At 46.5% G+C, this 24,008-nt stretch overlaps 1 protein-coding gene across 3 annotated transcripts in view; it reads right to left on the bottom strand.

Moving 5' to 3' along the window:
• The window catches only part of VPS4A (vacuolar protein sorting 4 homolog A), a 258,219-nt gene that overhangs the window by 146,174 nt on the left and 88,037 nt on the right, over nucleotides 1-24,008 (bottom strand). For all 3 annotated transcript variants that reach the window (XM_069216769.1, XM_069216770.1, XM_069216771.1), the window contains exon 9: nucleotides 22,412-22,631. In XM_069216769.1, the coding sequence (XP_069072870.1) occupies nucleotides 22,412-22,631 (220 nt within the window). The remainder of the gene's footprint in view (nucleotides 1-22,411; nucleotides 22,632-24,008) is intronic.

Raw genomic sequence — 24,008 nt, 5'->3', positions numbered from 1 at the left:
CTGGGATATTTGAGGAGACCACCACCTGTTTCAGGCCATTGACCCCTCCCCATTCTAAAGTAACCATTGCCATGGGATGTACTTTTCTCTGATTGTCAGCGTTGGTGACTGTGTAAGTTTTTCCAGTCAGGTATTGGCCAGGGGAAACCAGTTTCTCTGTCACCATGGTGACACCGGCACCTGTATCCCTCAGGCCCTCTATTCTAGTCCCATTAATTAAGAGTTGCTGTCTGTATTTTTGCATGTTAGGCGGCCAGACAGCTAGTGTGGCTAAATCCACCCCACCCTCAGAAACTAGAGTAGCTTCAGTGTGGACCCTGATTTGCTCTGGGCACACTGTTAATCCCACTTGGAGACTAGCCATACCAGTGTTACCTGGATGGGAGTTTGGAGTGGAACCTTTCTTGGGACAGGCCTTGTCTCCAGTTTGGTGTCCATGCTGTTTACAGCTGTGACACCAGGCCTTTTTGGGATCAAAGTTTTTACCCTTGTACCCATTGTTTTGTGAAGAGGCTCTGGGCCCACCCTCCTGTGCAGGTTTTTGGGGGCCTGTAGAGGACTCTTGACTATTTTTAGTTTTGGTTGTCTCATCACCCTTCCCCTGGGGAGTCTTTGTGACCCCTTTCTTTTGGTCACCCCCTGTTGAAGTCTTGGACACCCTTGTCTTGACCCAATGGTCCGCCTTCTTTCCCAATTCTTGGGGAGAAATTGGTCCTAGGTCTACCAGATGCTGATGCAGTTTATCATTGAAACAATTACTTAACAGGTGTTCTTTCACAAATAAATTGTACAGCCCATCATAATTACTTACACCACTGCCTTGAATCCAACCATCTAGTGTTTTCACTGAGTAGTCAACAAAGTCAACCCAGGTCTGGCTCGAGGATTTTTGAGCCCCCCTGAACCTAATCCTGTACTCCTCAGTGGAGAATCCAAAGCCCTCAATCAGGGTACCCTTCATGAGGTCATAAGATTCTGCATCTTGTCCAGAGAGTGTGAGGAGTCTATCCCTACACTTTCCTGTGAACATTTCCCAAAGGAGAGCACCCCAGTGAGATCTGTTCACTTTTCTGGTTACACAAGCCCTCTCAAAAGCTGTGAACCATTTGGTGATGTCATCACCATCTTCATATTTAGTTACAATCCCTTTAGGGATTTTCAACATGTCAGGAGAATCTCTGACCCTATTTATGTTGCTGCCACCATTGATGGGTCCTAGGCCCATCTCTTGTCTTTCCCTCTCTATGGCTAGGATCTGTCTTTCCAAAGCCAATCTTTTGGCCATCCTGGCTAACTGGATGTCCTCTTCACTGGGGCTATCCTCAGTGATTTCAGAGGTGTTGGTCTCTCCTGTGAGGGAACCAGCATCTCTGACTATTATTTTAGGAGTCAAGGTTTGAGGGACCCTGTTCTCCCTAGATAGGACTGGTAGGGGGGAATTTTCCTCCAAGTCACTATCCTCTTCCTCTGAGTTGCCACCCTCAGAGGGGTTGGCCTTTTCAAACTCTGCCAAAAGCTCCTGGAGCTGTATTTTGGTAGGTTTGGGGCCCATTGTTATTTTCTTTATTTTACAGAGTGACCTTAGCTCCCTCATCTTAAGATGGAGGTAAGGTGTGGTGTCGAGTTCCACCACAGTCACATCTGTGCTAGACATTTTGCTTCTAAAAGTTGGAATACTTTTTAAGAATCTACAACTGGTTCTAGAATCTAATTCAAACTTTTACAAACTTTTAAACTCTAAAAGAAATGCTAAACAGGATCTAACACAAGGCCCTAGCAGGTCTTTTAAGAATTTAGAAAACTTTTCAAATTGCAAAAATCAATTTCTAATGACAATTTTGGAATTTGTCGTGTGATCAGGTATTGGCTGAGTAGTCCAGCAAATGCAAAGTCTTGTACCCCACCGCTGATCCACCAATGTAGGAAGTTGGCTCTGTATGTGCTATTTCAAAGTAAGGAATAGCATGCACAGAGTCCAAGGGTTCCCCTTAGAGGTAAAATAGTGGTAAAAATAGATAATACTAATGCTCTATTTTGTGGTAGTGTGGTCGAGCAGTAGGCTTATCCAAGGAGTAGTGTTAAGCATTTGTTGTACATACACATAGACAATAAATGAGGTACACACACTCAGAGACAAATCCAGCCAATAGGTTTTTATATAGAAAAATATCTTTTCTTAGTTTATTTTAAGAACCACAGGTTCAAATTCTACATGTAATATCTCATTCGAAAGGTATTGCAGGTAAGTACTTTAGGAACTTCAAATCATAAAAATTGCATGTATACTTTTCAAGTTATTGACAAATAGCTGTTTTAAAAGTGGACACTTAGTGCAATTTTCACAGTTCCTGGGGGAGGTAAGTTTTTGTTAGTTTTACCAGGTAAGTAAGACACTTACAGGGCTTAGTTCTTGGTCCAAGGTAGCCCACCGTTGGGGGTTCAGAGCAACCCCAAAGTCACCACACCAGCAGCTCAGGGCCGGTCAGGTGCAGAGTTCAAAGTGGTGCCCAAAACACATAGGCTAGAATGGAGAGAAGGGGGTGCCCCGGTTCCGGTCTGCTTGCAGGTAAGTACCCGCGTCTTCGGAGGGCAGACCAGGGGGGTTTTGTAGGGCACCGGGGGGGACACAAGTCCACACAGAGATTTCACCCTCAGCAGCGCGGGGGCGGCCGGGTGCAGTGTAGAAACAAGCGTCGGGTTTTCAATGTTAGACTATGAGAGATCTCGGAATCTCTTCAGCGCTGCAGGCAGGCAAGGGGGGGATTCCTCGGGGAAACCTCCACTTGGGCAAGGGAGAGGGACACCTGGGGGTCACTTCTCCAGTGAAAGTCCGGTCCTTCAGGTCCTGGGGGCTGCGGGTGCAGGGTCTCTCCCAGGCGTCGGGACTTTAGGTTCCAAGAGTCGCGGTCAGGGGAAGCCTCGGGATTCCCTCTGCAGGCGGCGCTGTGGGGGCTCAGGGGGGACAGGTTTTTGTACTCACAGTCTTAGAGTAGTCCTGGGGTCCCTCCTGAGGTGTTGGATCGCCACCAGCCGAGTCGGGGTCGCCGGGTGCAGTGTTGCAAGTCTCACGCTTCTTGCGGGGAGCTTGCAGGGTTCTTTAAAGCTGCTGGAAACAAAGTTGCAGCTTTTCTTGGAGCAGGTCCGCTGTCCTCGGGAGTTTCTTGTCTTTTCGAAGCAGGGGCAGTCCTCAGAGGATGTCGAGGTCGCTGGTCCCTTCGGAAGGCGTCGCTGGAGCAGGATCTTTGGAAGGCAGGAGACAGGCCGGTGAGTTTCTGGAGCCAAGGCAGTTGTCGTCTTCTGGTCTTCCGCTGCAGGGGTTTTCAGCTAGGCAGTCCTTCTTCTTGTAGTTTGCAGGAATCTAATTTTCTAGGGTTCAGGGTAGCCCTTAAATACTAAATTTAAGGGCGGTTTTAGGTCTGGGGGGTTAGTAGCCAATGGCTACTAGCCCTGAGGGTGGGTACACCCTCTTTGTGCCTCCTCCCAAGGGGAGGGGGTCACAATCCTAACCCTATTGGGGGAATCCTCCATCTGCAAGATGGAGGATTTCTAAAAGTTAGAGTCACCTCAGCTCAGGACACCTTAGGGGCTGTCCTGACTGGCCAGTGACTCCTCCTTGTTATTCTCATTATTTTCTCCGGCCTTGCCGCCAAAAGTGGGGCCTGGCCGGAGGGGGCGGGCAACTCCACTAGCTGGAGTGTCCTGCTGGGTTGGCACAAAGGAGGTGAGCCTTTGAGGCTCACCGCCAGGTGTGACAATTCCTGCCTGGGAGAGGTGTTAGCATCTCCACCCAGTGCAGGCTTTGTTACTGGCCTCAGAGTGACAAAGGCACTCTCCCCATGGGGCCAGCAACATGTCTCAGTTTGTGGCAGGCTGCTAAAACTAGTCAGCCTACACAGATAGTCGGTTAAGTTTCAGGGGGCACCTCTAAGGTGCCCTCTGTGGTGTATTTTACAATAAAATGTACACTGGCATCAGTGTGCATTTATTGTGCTGAGAAGTTTGATACCAAACTTCCCAGTTTTCAGTGTAGCCATTATGGTGCTGTGGAGTTCGTGTTTGACAGACTCCCAGACCATATACTCTTATGGCTACCCTGCACTTACAATGTCTAAGGTTTTATTTAGACACTGTAGGGGTACCCTGCTCATGCACTGGTACCCTCACCTATGGTATAGTGCACCCTGCCTTAGGGCTGTAAGGCCTGCTAGAGGGGTGTCTTACCTATACTGCATAGGCAGTGAGAGGCTGGCATGGCACCCTGAGGGGAGTGCCATGTCGACTTACTCGTTTTGTCCTCCCTAGCACACACAAGCTGGCAAGCAGTGTGTCTGTGCTGAGTGAGAGGTCTCCAGGGTGGCATAAGACATGCTGCAGCCCTTAGAGACCTTCCTTGGCATCAGGGCCCTTGGTACTAGAAGTACCAGTTACAAGGGACTTATCTGGATGCCAGGGTCTGCCAATTGTGGATACAAAAGTACAGGTTAGGGAAAGAACACTGGTGCTGGGGCCTGGTTAGCAGGCCTCAGCACACTTTCAATTGTAAACATAGCATCAGCAAAGGCAAAAAGTCAGGGGGCAACCATGCCAAGGAGGCATTTCCTTACAGTATGGCAATGAAAATGAGTGTTGGTAGAGAACAACAACAGGGAAATAACATGAAGCTCTCCAAAATAGAAGCTGAAGGAGTAAGGTGCAAAAACGTCCCTAACGGTCACTGAGACAATAGGAATGTTATACACTGGTCAAGGGGTAACCCTAGAGGATATGAAAAAAGGGAAACAATGCAAGTAGGCTGCTCCCACCAGGACGCATAGGCACATCCCCGACACACCCAAGGGGAAAACCTGAGGAGAGGTCGAATAGAACTGGGAAACACCTAGAGGTAGTCGACAAAAGGCATGAAAGGTGTGCCATATGCCTGACATACAATGGTTAAAAGATGAGGTCTGGAAGATACATGCCGAGACACCAATATGCACAGAGATAGATGTAAAGACACGGATGTTGTCGTAAATATGATATTTATAGATAAGCAGAGGGCCATGTGAACACAGATGCTGATATAAAAAATAGAGACATAGACCTATTAAGCAGAAATAAGACATAAGTATAAAGGCCTATATGTATATAATAATATATATAGAACATAGAAAGAAAAGAGTTGCGTAACAGCACAAGAGTAAAAGAAAAGAGGGGAGAGAGAAAGTACAACCCTAAAGAAAACAAAAGCCAGCCAAACAGGAAAATCAGGGCTAGCAGACTAAAAGTAAAAAGAGGTTGGTAAAACCATCTGCTGATAGAAATCAACAGAAACCTCACAGCGCACGAAAAAGACCAACACGAGGAATACAAAATGCCACATGAGTAGCAGCCAAATACAGAAGCGTAAGGCAATAGAATGCCATATCCGTGGACAACAGAACTAAACATAAAAAACAAATGAGGTAGGAAGAAGGAACTATCGGACGGAAGGAAGAAAAAAATAAAAAATAAAATATATATAATATAATAATCCACAACAGATGGAACGATATCCACCAGACGGCTGCACTAATCCCTTGATTGTCTCCAAATCGTGAGGACAAAGTATATATATGGAAAATGTCACTTACCCATTGTACATCTGTTTGTGGCATGTAGTGCTGCAGAGTAACATGCTGTGCATATTCCGCCATCTAGTTTTGGGCTCTGAGTGTTCCAAGTTGTTTTTCTTCACAAGATCGAGTGACTCCTCCGCTTGGTGATAGTGCGCATGGGCATCGAGTCCTTTGTTCGATTGTTTTCCCGCGGGAGGGTAAAGTAAGGAGTGAAGAATTGCATATGTACACATATATAGTAAGTAAAGAAGATGTCCATGCAATGTATATACATATTTACATAAGAAAGTACTACAACAGCTACAGGCTTCCGGGGAGGAGGGAGGGCATGTGAATCTGCAGCACTACATGCCACAAAGAGATGTACACTGAGTAAGTGACATTTTCAGTTCAATGGCATGTGTAGCTGCAGATACACATGCTGTGCATAGACTGAAAGGCAGTGACCTCCTAAGTAAGCGGTGGCTAGCCTGTAGGAGTTGGAGTAGTTTGAAAAAGTGTTTTAAGCGCTGATTGACCAACATTTGCATATTGGCGAGATAGCACATCCACACAGTAGTGTTTAGTAAATGTGTGTGGTGTGGACCATGTGGCTGCTTTACATATATCTGCCATTGATATATTTCCTAAAAATGGCATTGATGCTGCTTTCTTTGTAGTGAAATGTGCTTTAAGAGTTACTATTAGTTGCCCTTTTAGCTTTAAGATAGCAGGTTTGAATACACTTTACTATCCATCTGGCTAATTCTTGTTTGGAACTAGGATTCCCTTTATGAGGCTGTTGAAAAGCCACAAAAAGTTATTTAGATTTTTAAAAAGCTTTTGTTCTGTCTATATAATAGACGAGAGCTCTTTTGAGATCAAGAGTGTGGAGAGCTCTTTCAGAAACTGAATCTGGCTGTGGAAAGAAGACTGGCAATTCCACTGACTGACTGATGTGAAATGGTGAAACCACTTTTGGTAGAAATTTGGGATTTGTCCTAAGTACTATTTTGTGTTTGCGAATTTGGAAAAAAGGTTCTTCTAAAGTGAATGCTTGAATTTCACTTATTCTCCTTAAGGAACTAATTGCTACCAGGAAAGCAACTTTCCATGAGAGAAAATGAAGAGCACAAGAATGCATAGGTTCAAATGGAGGACCCATAAGTCTTATGAGCACAATGTTAAGATTCCAGGCAGGAGCCGGTAGAGCTCTAAGTGGAATAATTATTTTAAGGCCTTCCATTAAAGCTTTTATGACGGGTATTTTAAACCAAGAAGTATGCTGTCTGTTTTGGAGGTAAGCTGATATTGCTGTTCAATTAATTTTAATAGATGAATATGCTAGACTTGCTTTTTGTAAGTGAAGCAAATAAACAATATCCTGTGCTGATGCTTTAAGTGGATCAATGTTTTTAGGTTGACGGTAGTATACAAAAGGTTTCCATTTAGCTGTATAGCATTGTCTAGTTGTAGGTTTGCGTGCTTCTCTTAGAATGTCCATACATTCTAATGGAAGCTGTAGATATCCAAATTCTATGACTTCAGGAGCCAAATCACAAGTTTGAGCACACTGGGATTGGGATGCCTGATTTGACCTTTGTTCCGAGTCAATAGCTCTGGTCTGTTTGGAAGTTTGCAATGTGATACTACAGACAGATCCAACAGTGTTGTGTACCAGTGTTGACATACCCAGGTGGGAGCTATGAGTATCATAGTGAGGGAGGTGTTTCTTGTTGACCAGAATTGGAATTAGTGGGAGAGGGGGGAAAACATAAGCAAATATCTCTGACCAATTGATCCACAGAGCATTGCCCTTGGATCGAGGGTGTGGGTACCCGGACGTGAAGTTTGAGCATTTTGCGTTTTCGCTTGTTGTGAAGAGGCCTATGTTTGGTCTTCCCCACATGTGAAAGTACTGTTGAATTACTTGTGGGTGAATCTCCCACTCATGTATTTGTTGCTGCGTCCTGCTTAAGAGGTCCGCTAGTTGGTTGTGCAGCCCTGGGATATACTCTGCTAATATCTGAATGCGATTGTTAATGGCCCATTTCCAAATTGTTTGTGCTAGAAGGGACAACTGAGATGAATGTGTGCCCCCATGTTTCTGCAGATAATACATTGTTGTCATATTGTCTGTCCTTTGTAACACTGTTTTATGTGTGATTTGTGGTTGGAATGCTTTGATTGCCAAGAACACAGCCAGCAATTCCAAGTGATTTATGTGGTAATTCTGCTGGATTGAGTCCCATTCTCCCTGAATTGTAAGATTGTTGAGACCCAACCTGTCATTGATGCATCTGTGGTGATTATGGGCTGAAGTACTGGGTCCTGAAATGGCCGCCCCTTTGATAAGTTGGTGTGATTCCACCATTACAGAGAGTTGTAAGTCTGGTGGTCCAACAACACTAGATCATGAAGTTGACCCTGTGCCTGAGACCATTGTTGTGAAAGACACTTTTGGAGGGGTCTCATGTTTAGACGTGCATTGGGCACTATTGCTGTGCATGATGCCATCATTCCCAATAGCTTCATGATAAACCTTACTGTGTAAGTTTGATTGAATTGTAATTAGGATATGAGAGTGTGGAACGCTTGAATTTGTTGTGGATTCAGGTAGGCTAATGCTGACTGAGTGTTCAGAATTGCTCCTAGATATGGTTGAATTTGTGCTGGCTGAAGGTGAGATTTCTGGTAATTGATTGTAAACCCTAGCTTGTGTATCTATTGCGTATTGTTGTATCTATTGTGTATTGTGTGTGTTGTTGATGGTTTGAATGGTGCTGGCTTTTATGAGCCAGTCATCCAGATAGGGAAAGACATGTATGTGCTGTCTTCTGAGGTATGCTGCCACCACTGCTAGGAATTTTGTGAATACCCTTGGTGCTGTTGTTACTTCAAAGGGTAGTACTTTGAATTGGTAGTGTTTGCCTGTTATCACAAACCTCAAGTATTTGCGGTGTGGTGGATGGATAGGAATGTGGAAGTAAGCATCCTTTAGATCTAATGGTGTCATGTAGTCTTGTTTTTGTAACAAGGGAATGACATCATGTAGAGTTACCATATGGAGATGCTCTGAGAGAATGTACTGATTGAGAGGTCTGAGATTGAGGATTTGTCTGAGAGCGCCATCTTTTTTGGTACGAGGAAGTATAGCGAATATACTCCTGCCCTTGTTGGTCGATGGGCACTACCTCTATTGCACCTTTGAGTAGAAGAGATTCTACCTCTTGTTTTAAAAGAATAATGTGTTCGGGAGGAAGCCTGTCTGAACGAGGGCAAATGTTTGGAGGAGTGGAGATGCGTTCTAGGCAATAACCATTGTGGATAATTGACAGTACCCATTGATCTGATGTAATCTGTTGCCAATAACGGAGGAAATATTGCAGTCTTCCTCCCAAAGGAGATGTGTGCTGTGAGGATGCAGAGGAAGTCACTGCTCTGATGAGGTGGAGGCACCTCTTGTGGCAGTGGATTTGTCCCTTGTTCTGAAATTGTGTCCTCTATAGGAGCCCCTGAAAGATCCCATGGAATAATATTGTTGTCCCTGTTTTTGTTGGGACGTAGAGGCCTCTGATGTTTGGGGTTTAAAACCTCGACTGAATTGAGGCTTAAAAAAGTGCCCCGAAAAGGTGTTGTGTAAAGGTCACCCATGGCCTTTGCTGTATCGGAGTCCTTTCTTAATTTCTCAATGGTGGTATCCACCTCAGGTCCAAATAGTTGCTGTTTATTTAAAGGCATATTTCAGGTTTAAATCCTGAGGACCGCAACCAAGCATGCCTTCCAATCAAGACACTAGTGCTTATTCCCCTAGCTGCGGTGTCAGCTGCGTCTAGTGCAGATCTGATCGCTGGCAATAGCTTGTCCTTCTGCCACTACCTGCTGTGCTCTTTTTTGGTGTTCCATAGGGAGGTATTGAAGTAACTCCTGCATCTCGTCCCAATGTGCCCTATCATACCTGGCTAACAGCTTGGGAGTTGGCAATTCTCCACTGATTTTCTGCTTGAGTTGACACTTTTGCCTGCTGCATCAAATTTGAGGCTTTCCTTATCAGGGCAAGGAGCATCCCCTGTGGACTGACGACTGCCCTTTCCATAGCTGCACTGACCACGATGGAATCAGGTGGAAATAGTGGTATAAAAACTGGTTCAGATGGTGCAGCTTTATATTTTTTGTCCACCCTGGGTGTTAATACCCTAGCCTTTGCGGGCTCTTTAAAAATGTCATCTGCATGTTTTAGCATACCTGGTAACATTGGTATTGCTTATGTGTAGAGGAAAGATCATTGAATAAGAAATCCTCCTCTATGGGCTCAGAGTGCTGTACATTTTGATATGTGGCTGCCCTGGAAATTACCTGATCATAGCCATGGTGTCTTCAGGTGGAGACGGCCTTATGGGATACAGATCAGGGTCATTAGATGGAATGGTCAGAATCGTACAAATCCCATGGGTCCATGTTATAAGTATTGTCACCCATACAATCCCCATGTGAGGAGACAGGAGATTGTGTGGAAAACTGTGTGGGTGAAGGCGGTGGTGATGGAGTGTGAGGTGCTGGAGAAGAAGGAAGAAAAGGCGAATGCGGTGAAGAAGGCTGATGCACTGCCTTTGGCTTCTTCTTGTGCTTAAATATCTTCGCTGGTGAAGGACTTGTTTCCAAACTTTGTTAGAATGTTAGTTTCCGATTTGTCATAGGAGGAGGAGAGGCAATAATCTTCCCTGTATCCTTTTGGATCTGTATTCTCCTTTGCTTATGGTCCATGACCTCAAGAATTGGTCTAATGTGTTTCCTGTTCTGGAGATGGAACCTGTTTGCTTCCCATCAATGAATGCTCCGAAAGCTCAGTGATAGAATGCTTTAAACGGGCCACAAATGTGGTTTCTGCAGTAGATTAAAGTTTTTTTTGCTCCGAAGAGGAGCTTGGATGTTTCAGCTCCGATGTACTATGAGGGCGTCTCAGTTCCAAAGTGGAAGCCTCCATCTTTTGACTTGGTGCCGAAACAGGTGTGGTAGTCTGTTCGGTGAAGTGAGTCTTGGTCTTTTTCGGCGCCAAACCTGAGGGTCGGTTGACGATATATAGTTTTGGGGTTGGACCATGGCTGGCAGGCAGAGGTGGACCCAAGGCCTTTTGTGACTTTTTAATCTGTTTTTGATGGGAAGAGGCTGGTGTACTCATGTACTGCGCCGCAGGAATAGTTTGACTATCCCCATCTGAGTCACGTTCGGAGTCGGAGTCTGGGATGTATACTGCATTCTGTGCCTGTTCCTCACCGAAGATGTCGGGCATTTGTTCGGTCAACTGCAATGCCATCTCTAGCCGTCTTGCTCTTTGATCCTGTAAGGTCTTCTTGGTTCGGAAGGATTGGCACGCCTCGCATGTCTCTTCTTTATGGTCCGGAGAGAGGCAGAGGTTACACAGAGGGCTGGTCGGTGTAGGGTGACTCGACATGGCACCGAGGGCAGAATCAAAATGGAGTCCGATCCATGAGCCTGTGACGCAGTAGGCCCGAGAAGGCCAGATAAGGACGCGGGCACCCTAATGGGTGTTTAGTTGATCCCGATGCTACAAGCAGATCAAGTGTAGTCAGAAACGCATTCAAAAAAAGATACCAACGTTGAAGAAAAAGATAGACAGGTTCAGATAGTACCGAACCGAGATCTACCGGAGCAAGAGGGAACACGTCCAAACCAGATGCAGAAAGAAATGCCCACGTGCGCTATCACCGAGAGGAGGAGTCACTCGATCTTGTGACTCGAAAAAGCTTCTTCGAAGAAAAACTTATAACACTCCGAGCCCAACACTAGAGGCGGAATATGCACAGCATTGTGTATCTGCAGCTACTTTTATATATAGGAAGTTGGCTCTGTATAAATTATTTCAAAGTAAGAAATAGTGTGCACCGAGTCCAAGGGTTCCCCTTAGAGGTAAGATAGTGGCAAAAGTAGATAATTCTAATGCTCTATATTGTGGTAGTGTGGTTGAGCAGTAGGCTTATCAGAGGGTAGTGTTAAGCATTTGTTGTACACACACAGGCAATAAACGAGGAACACACACTCAAAGACTTACTCCAGGCCAATAGGTTTTTATATTGAAAAATATATTTTCTTAATTTATTTTAAGAACCACAGGTTCAAGATTTACAGCTAATACTTTAAATGTAAGGTACTTCACTTAGATACTTTAGGAACCTTGAATGAAAACAATACCATGTACAGTCTTTGTAAAAATAGCAATAAGCTATTTTCAAAGTGGACACTGTAGGAAGTTGGCTCTGTATGCACTATTTCAAAGTAAGGAATAGTATGCACAGAGTCCAAGGGTTCCCCTTAGAGGTAAGATAGTGGCAAAAAGAGATAATACTAATGCTCTATTTTGTGGTAGTGTGGTCGAGCAGTAGGCTTATCAAAGGAGTAGTGTTAAGCATTTGTTGTACATACACACAGGCAATAAATGAGGAACACACACTCAGAGACAATTCCAGGCCAATAGGTTTTTGTATAAAAAAATATCTTTTCTTAGTTTATTTTAAGAACCACAGGTTCAAATTCTACATGTAATACTTTGCATGAAAGGTATTGCAGGTAAGTACTTTAGGAACTTTGAATAATCACAATAGCATATATACTTTTCAAATAAAACACATATAGCTATTTTAAAACTAGACAGTGCAATTTTCACATTTCCTAGGGGAGGTAAGTAATTGTTAGGTCTTGCAGGTAAGTAAACCACCTACGGGGTTCAAGTTTGGGTCCAAGGTAGCCCACTGTTGGGGGTTCAGAGCAACCCCAAAGTTACCACACCAGCAGCTCAGGGCCGGTCAGGTGCAGAGTTCAAAGTGGTGCCCAAAACGCATAGGCTTCAATGGAGAAGGGGATGCCCAGGTTCCAGTCTGCCAGCAGGTAAGTACCCGCGTCTTCGGAGGGCAGACCAGGGGGGTTTTGTAGGGCACCGGGGGGGGACACAAATTAGCACAGAAAGTACACCCTCAGCAGCACGGGGCGGCCGGGTGCAGTGTGCAAACACGCGTCAGGTTTGTAATAGGTTTCAATGGGAGACCAAGGGGTCTCTTCAGCGATGCAGACAGGCAAGGGGGGGGGCTCCTTGGGGTAGCCACCACCTGGGCAAGGGAGAGGGCCTCCTGGGGGTCACTCCTGCACTGGAGTTCGGATCTTTCAGGTCCTGGGGGCTGCGGGTGCAGGGTCTTTTCCAGGCGTCGGGATCTGGGAGTCAGGCAGTCGCGTTCAGGGGGGAGCCTCGGGATTCCCTCTGCAGGCGTCGCTGTGGGGGCTCAGGGGGGGCAACTCTGGCTACTCACGGTCTCGTAGTCGCCGGAAGTCCTCCCTGAATTGTTGTTTCTCCACAAGTCGAGCCGGGGGCGTCGGGTGCAGAGTTGCAAGTCTCACGCTTCTGGCGGGAAACGCAGTCATTTTAAAGTTGCTTCTTTGGAAACAAAGTTGCAGTCTTTGGGGAACAGGGCCGCTGTTCTCGGGAGTTTCTTGGTCCTTTTAGAGCAGGGCAATCCTCTGAGGATTCAGAGGTCGCTGGTCCTGGGGAAAGCGTCGCTGGGGCAGTTTTCTTCTGAAGGGGGGAGACAGGCCGGTAGAGCTAGGGCCAAAGCAGTTGGTGTCCCCGTCTTCTCTGCAGGGTTTTTCAGCTCAGCAGTCCTCTTCTTCTTAGGTTGCAGGAATCTGAGTTCCTAGGTTCTGGGGAGCCCTTAAATACTAAATTTAAAGGCGTGTTTAGGTCTGGGGGGTTAGTAGCCAATGGCTACTAGCCCTGAGGGTGGGTACACCCTCTTTGTGCCTCCTCCCAAGGGGAGGGGGTCACATGCCTATCCCTATTGGGGGGATTCTCCATCTGCAAGATGGAGGATTTCTAAAAGTTAGAGTCACCTCAGCTCAGGACACCTTAGGGGCTGTCCTGACTGGCCAGTGACTCCTCCTTGTTATTCTCATTATTTCCTCCCGCCTTGCCGCCAAAAGTGGGGCCGTGGCCGGAGGGGGCGGGCAACTCCACTAGCTGGAGTGCCCTTGGGTGCTGTAACAAAGGGGGTGAGCCTTTGAGGCTCACCGCCAGGTGTTACAGTTCCTGCAGGGGGAGGTGTGAAGCACCTCCACCCAGTACAGGCTTTGTTACTAGCCACAGAGTGACAAAGGCACTCTCCCCAAGTGGCCAGCAACATGTCTCGAGTGTGGCAGGCTGCTAAAACCAGTCAGCCTACACGGGTAGTTGGTTAAGGTTTCAGGGGGCACCTCTAAGGTGCCCTCTGGGGTGTATGTTACAATAAATTGTACACTGGCATCAGTGTGCATTTATTGTGCTGAGAAGTTGGATACCAAACTTCCCAGTTTTCAGTGTAGCCATTATGGTGCTGTGGAGTTCGTGTTTGACAGACTCCCAGACCATATACTCTTATGGCTACCCTGCACTTACAATGTCTAAGGTTTTGCTTAGACACTGTAGGGGCACAGTGCTCATGCACTGGTGCCCTCCCCTATGGTATAGTGCACCCTGCCTTAGGGCTTTAAGACCTGCTAGAGGGGTGACTTATCTATACTGCATAGGCAGTGTGAGGTTGGCATGGCACCCTGAGGGGAGTGCCATGTCGACTTACTCGTTTTGTCCTCACCAGCACACACAAGCTGGCAAGCAGTGTGTCTGTGCTGAGTGAGGGGTCCCCAGGGTGGCACAAGATATGCTGCAGCCCTTAGAGACCTTCCCGGGCACCAGGGCCCTTGGTACCAGGGGTACCAGTTACAAGGAACTTACCTGGATGGCAGGGTGTGCCAATTGTGGAACAAAAGTACAGGTTAGGGAAAGAACACTGGTGCTGGGGCCTGGTTAGCAGGCCTCAGCACACTTTCAATTCAAAACATAGCATCAGCAAAGGCAAAAAGTCAGGGGGTAACCATGCCAAGGAGGCCTTTCCTTACAGACACAGTGCAAAAATCAACAGTTCCTGGGGGGAGGTAAGTAAAGGTTAGATTAGGAGGTAAGTAAAACACTTACAAGTCTCAGTCCTGGGGAATAGGCAGCCCACCGTTGGGGGTTCAAGGCAACCCCAAAGTTACCACACCAGCAGGTCAGGGCCGGTCAGGTGCAGAGGTCAAAGAGGTGCCCAAAACACATAGGTGCCTATGGAGAACTGGGGTGCTCTGGTTCCAGTCTGCCAGCAGGTAAGTACCTGCGTCCTCGGGGGGCAGACCAGGGTGATTTTGTAGAGCACTGGGGGGGACACAAGTAGGCACACAAAACACACCCTCAGCGGCCCAGGGGCGGACGGGTGCAGTGTGCAAAGCAGGCGTCAGGTTTTGTATAGGTTTCAATAGAGTGACCCAGGGGTCACTCTAGCGGTGAAGGCAGGCACAGGGGGGTCTTCTCGGGACAGGCACCACTTGGGCAAGGCAGAGGGTGGCCTGGGGGTCACTCCTGCGTCAAAGTTTGGTTCCTTCAGGTCCTGGGGGCTGTGGGTGCAGTGTTGGTTCCAGGCGTCGGGTCCCTTGGTACAGGCAGTCGCGGTCAGGGGGAGCCTCTGGATTCTCCCTGCAGGCGTCGCTGAGAGGGTTCAGGGGGGTCGTCTCTGGTTACCCACAGGCTCGCAGTCGCCGGGGAGTCCTCCCTGAGGTGTTGGTTTTCTGAAGGTCGAGCTGGGGGCGTCGGGTGCAAAGTGTAGAGTATCACGCTTCCAGGGGAAACGTGAAGTCCTTGGAAGTTGCTTCTTTGTTGCAAAGAAGTAGCTGGTTTTGAACAGGGCCGCTGTTCACGGCAGTTTCTTGGTCCTGTAGTCCAGGGCAGTCCTCTGAGGCTTCAGAGGTCGCTGCTCCCTGTCGGATGCGTCGCTGGAGCAGGTTTTCGAAGTTGGAGACAGGCCGGTAGGGCTGGGGCCAAATCAGTTGTCTTCCTCCTTCTCTGCAGGCTTATAGGTCAGCAGTCGTCCTTCTTTCTTCAGGTTGCAGGAATCTGATTTCCTGGGATCTGGGGAGCCCCTAAATACTGAATTTAGGGGTCTGTTTAGGTCTGGGAGCGTCCTTGAGGGTGGCTCCACCCTCTTTGTGCCTCCTCCCTGTGAGGAGGGGGACACATCCCTAATCCCATTGGGCAAATCCTCCAAACTCAAGATGAAGGATTTCTCAAGACAGGGGTCACCTCAGCTCAGGACACCTTAGGGGCTGTCCTGACTGGTGGGTGACTCCTCCTTGTTTTTCTCATTATCTCCTCCAGCCTTGCTGCCAAAAGAGGGGACAGTGGCCGGAAGGGTGGGCCTCTCCACTAGCTGGGATGCCCTGGGGCGCTGTAACAAAAGGGGTGAGCCCTTGAGGCGCACCGCCAGGTGTTACAGTTCCTGCATGGGGAGGTGAGAAGCACCTCCACCCAGTACAGGTTTTGTTCCTGGCCACAGAGTGACAAAGGCACTCTCCCCATGTGGCCAGCAACATGTCTGGTGTGTGGCAGGCTGGCAGAAACTGGTCAGCCTACACTAGAAGTCAGGCAGGTATTCAGGGGGCATCTCTAAGGTGCCCTCTGGGTGTATGTTACAATAAATTGCACACTGGCATCAGTATGCATTTATTGTACTGAGAAGTTTGATACCAAACTTCTCAGTTTTTAGAGTAGTCATTATGGAACTGTAGAGTTCGTGTTTGACAAACTCCCAGACCATATACTCTTATGGCTACCCTGCACTTACAATGTCTAAGGTTTTGCTTAGACACTATAGGGGCATAGAGCTCATGCACATATGTCCTCACCTGTGGTATAGTGCACCCTGTCTTAGGGCTGTAAGGCCTGCTAGAGGGGTGACTTACATGTGCCACAGGCAGTGTGAGGTTGGCATGGCACTCTGAGGGGAGTGTCATGTCGACTTAGTCATTTTCTCCCCACCAGCACACACAAGGTGTGAGGCAGTGCGCATGTGCTGAGTGAGGGGTCCCCAGGGTGGCATAAGACATGCTGCAGCCCTTAGAGACCTTCCCTGGCATCAGGGCCCTTGGTACCAGGGGTATCAGTTACAAGGGACTTATCGGAGTGCCAGGGTTGTGCCAATTGTGGAGACAAAGGTACAGTTTAGGGAAAGAACACTGGTGCTGGGGCCTGGTTAGCACCTGTTTAAGGTTGAAACACGTTGGGTGGTGGAAGCACTTTTCATGAAACGACAATAAAAGGCTAAAATGAGAACTTCCTGATCTTCTTCCTGGACATTTTCATCCCCCTTCTGACCTTTGGCTCCAGTCATGGAGATGGGGATATAGATATATCCATGACTGGACCCAAGGGTCAGAAGAGGGGCAAAAATGTCCAGGAAGAAGATCGAGAAGATGGATGTGGTACAGGGCCATACAAGAGAATAAATTAAAACAATTCAAAGGTGAAAAAAGGGTGACAGATTAGGCTCCCCACTAGTAGCACATAATAGCCAGAAGAGGGGTAGGTAGAAATGAAGAGGTATCAACATCTTCAGTGGAAGCAGACCATGGAAAAGAGACAGAAAACCAAGTCCCACTACAGCAATGGAAAAGGACACTGGTAAAAACAGCAGTAGAACCCTGAGTGAAACAAGGGTTATTACACTACTCCCAAAAGGAACACTGAGCAGGTTCCAAGTAGGGAATAGATAATTATAAAAGAATGGCCAAAAGCCTACCCCAATTGATCCAAGGAGCAGGGACTGGAAACGACTCCGACACGAGGCAGAACCTCGTAGAGAGCACAATCTCTTAGGCAAACCACCTATCAGCAGAGTTCAACAAAAAAAAACCCTTTAAGAGGTATAAGACCCAGACCGGGCCAGAAAATAATAACGAAACCGGTCCACCATAGTAGGGTTAACAAACAGAACACTCGCAATGCAGGAGCACCACCCTGAGTACTAAAACAAGATAAGAAGAAAAGCACCTGAGAAGAGCAGGAACACCACACTGGGTGTCGCATCATAATCAAGAAGCATATCACCGCAATTGCAGCAGGAAAAAGTGCAACAGGAAAAAAATGCAACTGCCCTTGAACAATGAACCAAACCAGAAGACGACTCTGGAAAACGAAGAGGACTTACAACTGAGTCCCACCATGAGCATCTTTAAAGCGGCATACGCTCAAGTCAGCTGGTGTGCCAAAAAGGGAGGTGCCATCAAAAGGCATATCTTGTAAAGATGCTTGCACTGCTTCTGAGAAATTGGAAGAACGTGACCATGCCCTTCATCCCAGTGCTACCGAAGAAGCCATAATCCTTCCAACAGAATCTGTGGTATTCATACCATATCTAACACTAAGCTTGACAGCCTGCTGACCATCATGTACAAAAGGCGTAGGAGCTTGTCTAGACTTGTCAGACAGAGAAGGCAAAATGCGAACCACTGAGTCTAGCAAAACATGGGAGAAGCGAGCAAGGAAACAGAACATATTGGTTGAACACAAGGCAGAACTCGACAAAGAGAAAATAACCTACCAGAAGCGTTCAGCTGTCTAGCTTCTTGCTCTGGTGGGACAGGAGGAACTTGCATAAAACTGTCTGCAGCCAAAGCAATTTGCACCACAAAACTTTGAGTAGTTGGATGCCGCTGGAAGCATAATGGATCCCCCGGGCTGGCCTGTATCTATGAAAGATAGAGCGCTCCGCAGGGGGACCATATATTGGCTGGGTCCAAACTCCCAAAAGGGTATTATAAAGAGCCCTCCAATAAGGAAAAACCAGCACAACAGAAGACTGGTCAGAATGTAAGACAGGAAGCAAAGGCTCCGTGGACAATTGCATAGTAGGAAGCTGTAAATGTAACACTTCCGACACACGTTTTAACATGTCTGCAAAAGCAGAAATAGCCTCTGAGGCCAACCCAGGCGATGATAGGAGGCTGGAAGCCGGCAAGGAGTCCAGACCGCTAACATTGGCTAACCAATCCGACTGAGATAGAGGAATGGTGTCGTAATTGGGAGGCTGAGAATGGAAACCGGGTCCCTCCAATGGAAGAACTGGAGGGGGAGCCTCAGAAGACAGAGGGGTGGACGGCTCCAACGGCTCCGCTCCCGGCATCAGAGTCGGCGTTGGGATGGAGACACCTCGACATCAGGGGATACAATAATTGGGGCATCGAGGGAAGCTGCAGGCGCCACCACCGCCGAAGCAGGTGAGGTAGAAATGGATGCCAAAATCAGAGTCGTAAGAGAGGAGACAGGCACAGAAGATGGAAGCCATGGGAAGCTGTGGATCGGTGCCTATCTGACTCCTGATTTGGAGTCGAGCGGCCCAAAGGGCCCCAAGGACAAAGTTGCTAGTGAGGACCCCATCAGGGCACCTGCCACCTCCTTAGGGCCTGAAAGTGCTCCAGAGACACGGGAAGGCCCAAAAATAGCATGCAAGGATGAGTAATAGTCCCACATCTGGGTCAGAGTCTCCCCAGTGCTGAGACACAACGGGAGTCACGGGGTCAACTCCTGAGCAGGCTCGTCCTCAGAGGAACGGGTGGAGCCGCACAGGGGCAGTGAAGGAGGATGTGACTTCGACCGAGGGGGACGCTTACCTTGAGCCACCGCAGGATCTGGAGACTTCAAAGGAGCCATACGTGAGTGACTCCTGAAGCGGTCGCTAGGATGAGTCGTAGAAGAAGGGCTACGACGCCTACAGGAATCCTGTGAAGACTGAGACACCCGCGCCGCCAGAAACTTCATCAGCCGTTCTCGTAACTCCTTAGGGCTCAACTGTTAACAGGCGTCGCAGTCATCTGTGTTGTGGTAGGTGCCTAAGCACCACATACAAACAGAGTAGGGGTCTGTGACAAACATTTGTCAAGCACAGGACCCACAAGGCTTAAAGCCAGAAGGTATAAACACTGTTCCAACAACGAAAATCGCTGAGATTAAAGGCCAAACAAATGGCCAGAGGTAACCACTTCTCCGGATCTGCGTTGCTGCGCAGAAAAGAAGAAATTGACCTCAGCACATCGGGGGAGGGACTGTATGGACTCCACTGACATCATATCGGGAGGTTGATGTCAATACAGAGTCACGCCGACGTCTTCTACTGACGCATAGAGGTACTGCTGAAAACATTTTCCAGATCCAGTCGGGTGCCTGGGTAGAATTTTAAGAATCTGCAGCTAGTTGTCTCTACCAAATATATAATTTCTCTTATTTATGCATTTGCTCCAACAGGTTTCATCTCTGGCTACTCTAGTCAAAATCTGATTTCATCTTGTCAAATTCATTAAAAAAGTCTAATATTGCCCGCCAAGTCACCAAATCAACTGTGACCATATCATCTGTGTAGGATAGTCTAGTGTGGTTCCTCTGCTACTCCCCATTCTAACACATCTTTAACCCACAGTGTCTCATCTTGGATTCTGGTCTCCATCCATCCTACAGCAATTCTCCATTTGACAAGTAATAGTGCCAGTTGGAGGTGTTTGTAAGAGATCTTTCATCCCTAATTTTTTGTATTTTTTTTATCATGCCCAGAAGGCATGCTTCTAGCATGGACGGTACCTCAGTCCCCCACTGCCTCCTCTATGCAAGATGACACCCGTTCTCAAAACTTTTTCACCTCTGTGCACTGCTGTGCCAAATGTAGAAAGGAGGCCTCCTCAGCTCCACAGCATGTGCAACTTGATGACCTGGTGGAGTTTATACGAGTAAGCCAAGCAGGCATCAGATATGTGCGATGTAAAAAATTAAAATGGAGCAATTTGAACTGATTGTTGCAGGATACGGTCTTCACCAAGGCACATGCTTGCTCCCAACAGGTATCATCAATAAGGTCTCGCTCCAATCTACTTTTAGTTTTATATACAGCTTTCATCAGGTCTGCCCAGGTTGCTGTGTAGAATAGGGAGATGAAGTGCCTGCCCTCCCCCATTTGATCAATCCTCCCAACATCTGTAATGGTGGTGGTGCTGCTGGATATGTATTCCAGAGTTCCTTTGCGGAATTTTCTAGCTCAGCGAATTGCAAAAAAAAAATGACCCCTCCCCACACTGAAAGTTTCACGGGTCTCTTGAAAAGTGAGGAAATTCACCACTCGGTAATGATCCCCCAGCCAGTAAACATCCCAACCTCCCGACACAGTGCCACATACATGTTATTGTCAATAGATCTGAAGAGTTCAAAATCCCAGATATAAATTTCCCTGTCAAAGAGGGCTCTACGCGTCACCTTTTTTACTGCTGCGTTTGTGCACCCCTCCTCATTAGAATGCAGGGGGGGTATAATTACCAATCAAGGCCCACAGGAGGCACTTCTCCCAATTAGCAGTATCTGTTACCCAACAGGAGGCATATTCCTACTGCAAAATAGAAGGAATATAGATCAGGAAGTGCCAGTCTTCCCTTCCATGATTCCAGTTTGGACCCAGCTGATTGCATATGGCTGGGTCCAAACTGGGTTGCCGTAGTGAGCAAAAAAATGATGGATTAAACCCAGATCTGTGACTGGGGGTGAATGTTTGCATTGTGCAGCATTTAGGTTATCACTTGTTCTTTTTGCTTTTGTCGCCCTGAATGGGAAGGGTATGCCCAGGTGTGGGTCCCGTGCCATTGGACTCAAGCTAGCCTTGCTGATATGGGGTGATACCGAGAAAACCCGTCCCAGAATGCTTGTTTTCAGTCCAGAGAGGACCAGGCCTGGCAGTTTGGCAGTTCAGGCTGGACTGTTTCCATGGGGAGCAGGGTCAAGACTGATTTGCATATGTCCGGGTCCAAACTCGGGTGGCGTGGTGAGCAAAAAAACAATGGATTAAACCCAGACGTGTGACTGGGGTGAATGTTTGCATTGCTCAGCATTTCATCCATCATCTTTTCTTTTTCCCTAGGGCCCCTCGGCAACTCTGCACATGGATGGATGGACGACAAAAGTCACACATTTCTTATTTACGAAGATGACCATGTGACGTATTTTTGTTTTGGTGCTTTCATATGTTCTCTGCTTATTCGATGCCTCCCATTCAGTCAAAAGATGTTTCTCCTAAGACCCATGATATTGGCAAATTACTTATTCCATTTTCTTGCTTCTAAAGCAATTAGTTTTGGGATTTTGTAGCAAAAGGGATAGAAAAAAGCCACCATTCTTGTGAATATTTTCACTGGGTTGTTCTACCATACTTGTCCATCTGCCTTTGTGTTAGCCCCTGTTTACCTATTTCTTAAGGCAACAGATCCCATGCACTACATTTTTAAGATGGGATAGAAATACTAGACACTGAGCTGCGCCGAAATCAAGGACCAGCTGCAGACAAAGCACATTTTAAGCTTCACACGCAACATTACACACAAATGTCTGCCATGAAATAGCTGCTGTAAAGAACTTACTCTTTACCAGCACCACATATGAAAACAGGACAAAGCATTATTCTGATGAGAAAGCTAAACTCCAATCCTAATGTGTGACAATTGTCTGTCATGATTAACTACCAACTGAAAAGCTGCTTGCACATAGTGCACACTGAGTGCCTTATTTCTTGTATCCCCTCACACATTTTGCATGCATGAATGTTAGAATTTGTAACATAAAAGCTAATAAGGATGTGCAGTCAAAAGACACTAATATAAACCTAAAATTCATAGAAACCTGTCCTAAATGAAACAAAAAGTGTGATCTGCTACTAAGGAACTGCTCAGGAGACTCTCCTACAAAAGTGAATTATGAATTCAACACTTGCATTCAATCCTGGAAATTTTAGCTTTCAAAGTTGGGGAGGCCTTGCAGAATGCATATATATCCAACAGTGTACATAAAACTAAAAACGAGGTATTACAATATTCTTCCCTAACAAATGTAACATGTTGAGAATATAAATCTATATACATTCCCATGGTGGAGAAATGTAATTATTATTTCCCACTCATCTCACCTTTTTAAAATGTGTTGCAGACTGCACCTTGCGGACCGGCTGCATGAGAGCATCCCGTACAATTATACTAATATCGGCACCAGAATAGCCATCTGTCTTTCTTGCCAGCTCCCGAATGTCAGCTTCATTTAAGCAGTGTGGCGTATTTCCTAAGTGAAGTCGAAACACCTGAGCTCTGGCAGCTTCCTCAGGCAGTGGGATATAAATTCTTTTTTCAAACCTATTAGGATGGAATGTATTAGAAAAGTTAAAAACCGATGGTAAACCGGATAGACGTTTCAAATCCACTCCCACCAACTCTTTGCAATGTCTGGAAGTTTGCTGCAAGATAGGAATACCTGTCGTAACAGTTTAAAATCTGCAAACAGACAGTATGTACCTTCTTGAATATATCCAGCCCAGCTCTGGTCTTAGTCTGTGCCCCTCACCCCACACTTTCAAATACTGATAGATGGGTGAAAGCAAAATTCATACTGGGAGTAGTGCAATTCAGATGCCAGCTAACCACTGTTTTTTTAATACAATCAATTATTATGTTTTCGAAGAGAAAAAGGAAATACCAAGAACAAACATTGAGTCATGTATGTATGTGTGTGTGTATATATATATATATATATATATATATATGGAAAATGTCACTTACCCAGTGTACATCTGTTCGTGGCATGTAGTGCTGCAGATTCACATGCTAACATGCAATGCTATGCATTGCTTCTGCCATCTAGTGTTGGACTCGGAGTGTTACAAGTTGTTTTTCTTCAAAGAAGTCTTTTCGGAGTCACAGGATCGAGTGACTCCTCCTCTTGGTCATACTGCACATGGGCACTGACTCCGTTGTTAGATTGTTTTCCCGCAAAAGTGTGTAGGAAGGAGTGATAGAAAGTAAGATTATAAACGTTCTATAAAAATAGTATGTAAAAACAGATGTCCATGCAAATGTAAATGTATATACATATGTACAAATAAGAAAACTGCAACGACTACAGGCTTCCGGGGAGGAGGGAGGGTGCATGTGAGTCTGCAGCACTACATGCCACGAACAGATGTACACTGGGTAAGTGACGATTTCCGTTCGATGGCATGTGTAGCATGCTATGCATAGACTAAAAGGCAGTTACTCTCCCCAAAAAATGTGGTGGCTAGCCTGTAGGAGTTGGAGTTGTTTGAAATAATGTCCTTATGACAGCTTGGCCTACAGTGGCCTGTTGCTTTGAAAATACATCTACACAGTAATGCTTTGTAAATGTATGTGGTGTAGACCATGTGGCAGCTTTGCATATGTCTGCCATTGGCATGTGTCCTAAAAATGCCATCGATGCACCTTTTTTTCCTAGTGGGATGAGCTTTAGGTGTGATTAAAGGTTATCTTTTTGCCTTAATGTAACATGTTGGAATACATTCAACAATCCATCTAGCTAATCCTTGTTTAGAGATAGGATTATCTTTATGAGGTTGTTGAAAGGCAACAAAAAGCTGTTTAGTTTTCCTAAATTCATTTGTTCTATCCACATAATACATTAGAGCTCTTTTAAGGTCAAGAGTGCGAAGGGCTCCTTCTGCAGTTGAATCTGGCTGTGGGAAAAAGACTGGCACTTCC

The sequence above is a fragment of the Pleurodeles waltl genome, chromosome 12 (genome assembly GCF_031143425.1).
Source record: "Pleurodeles waltl isolate 20211129_DDA chromosome 12, aPleWal1.hap1.20221129, whole genome shotgun sequence".
Lineage (NCBI taxonomy): Eukaryota > Metazoa > Chordata > Amphibia > Caudata > Salamandridae > Pleurodeles > Pleurodeles waltl.
Note: the sequence above shows the minus strand (reverse complement) of the source record. Positions and strands in the feature narration are given on the sequence as shown.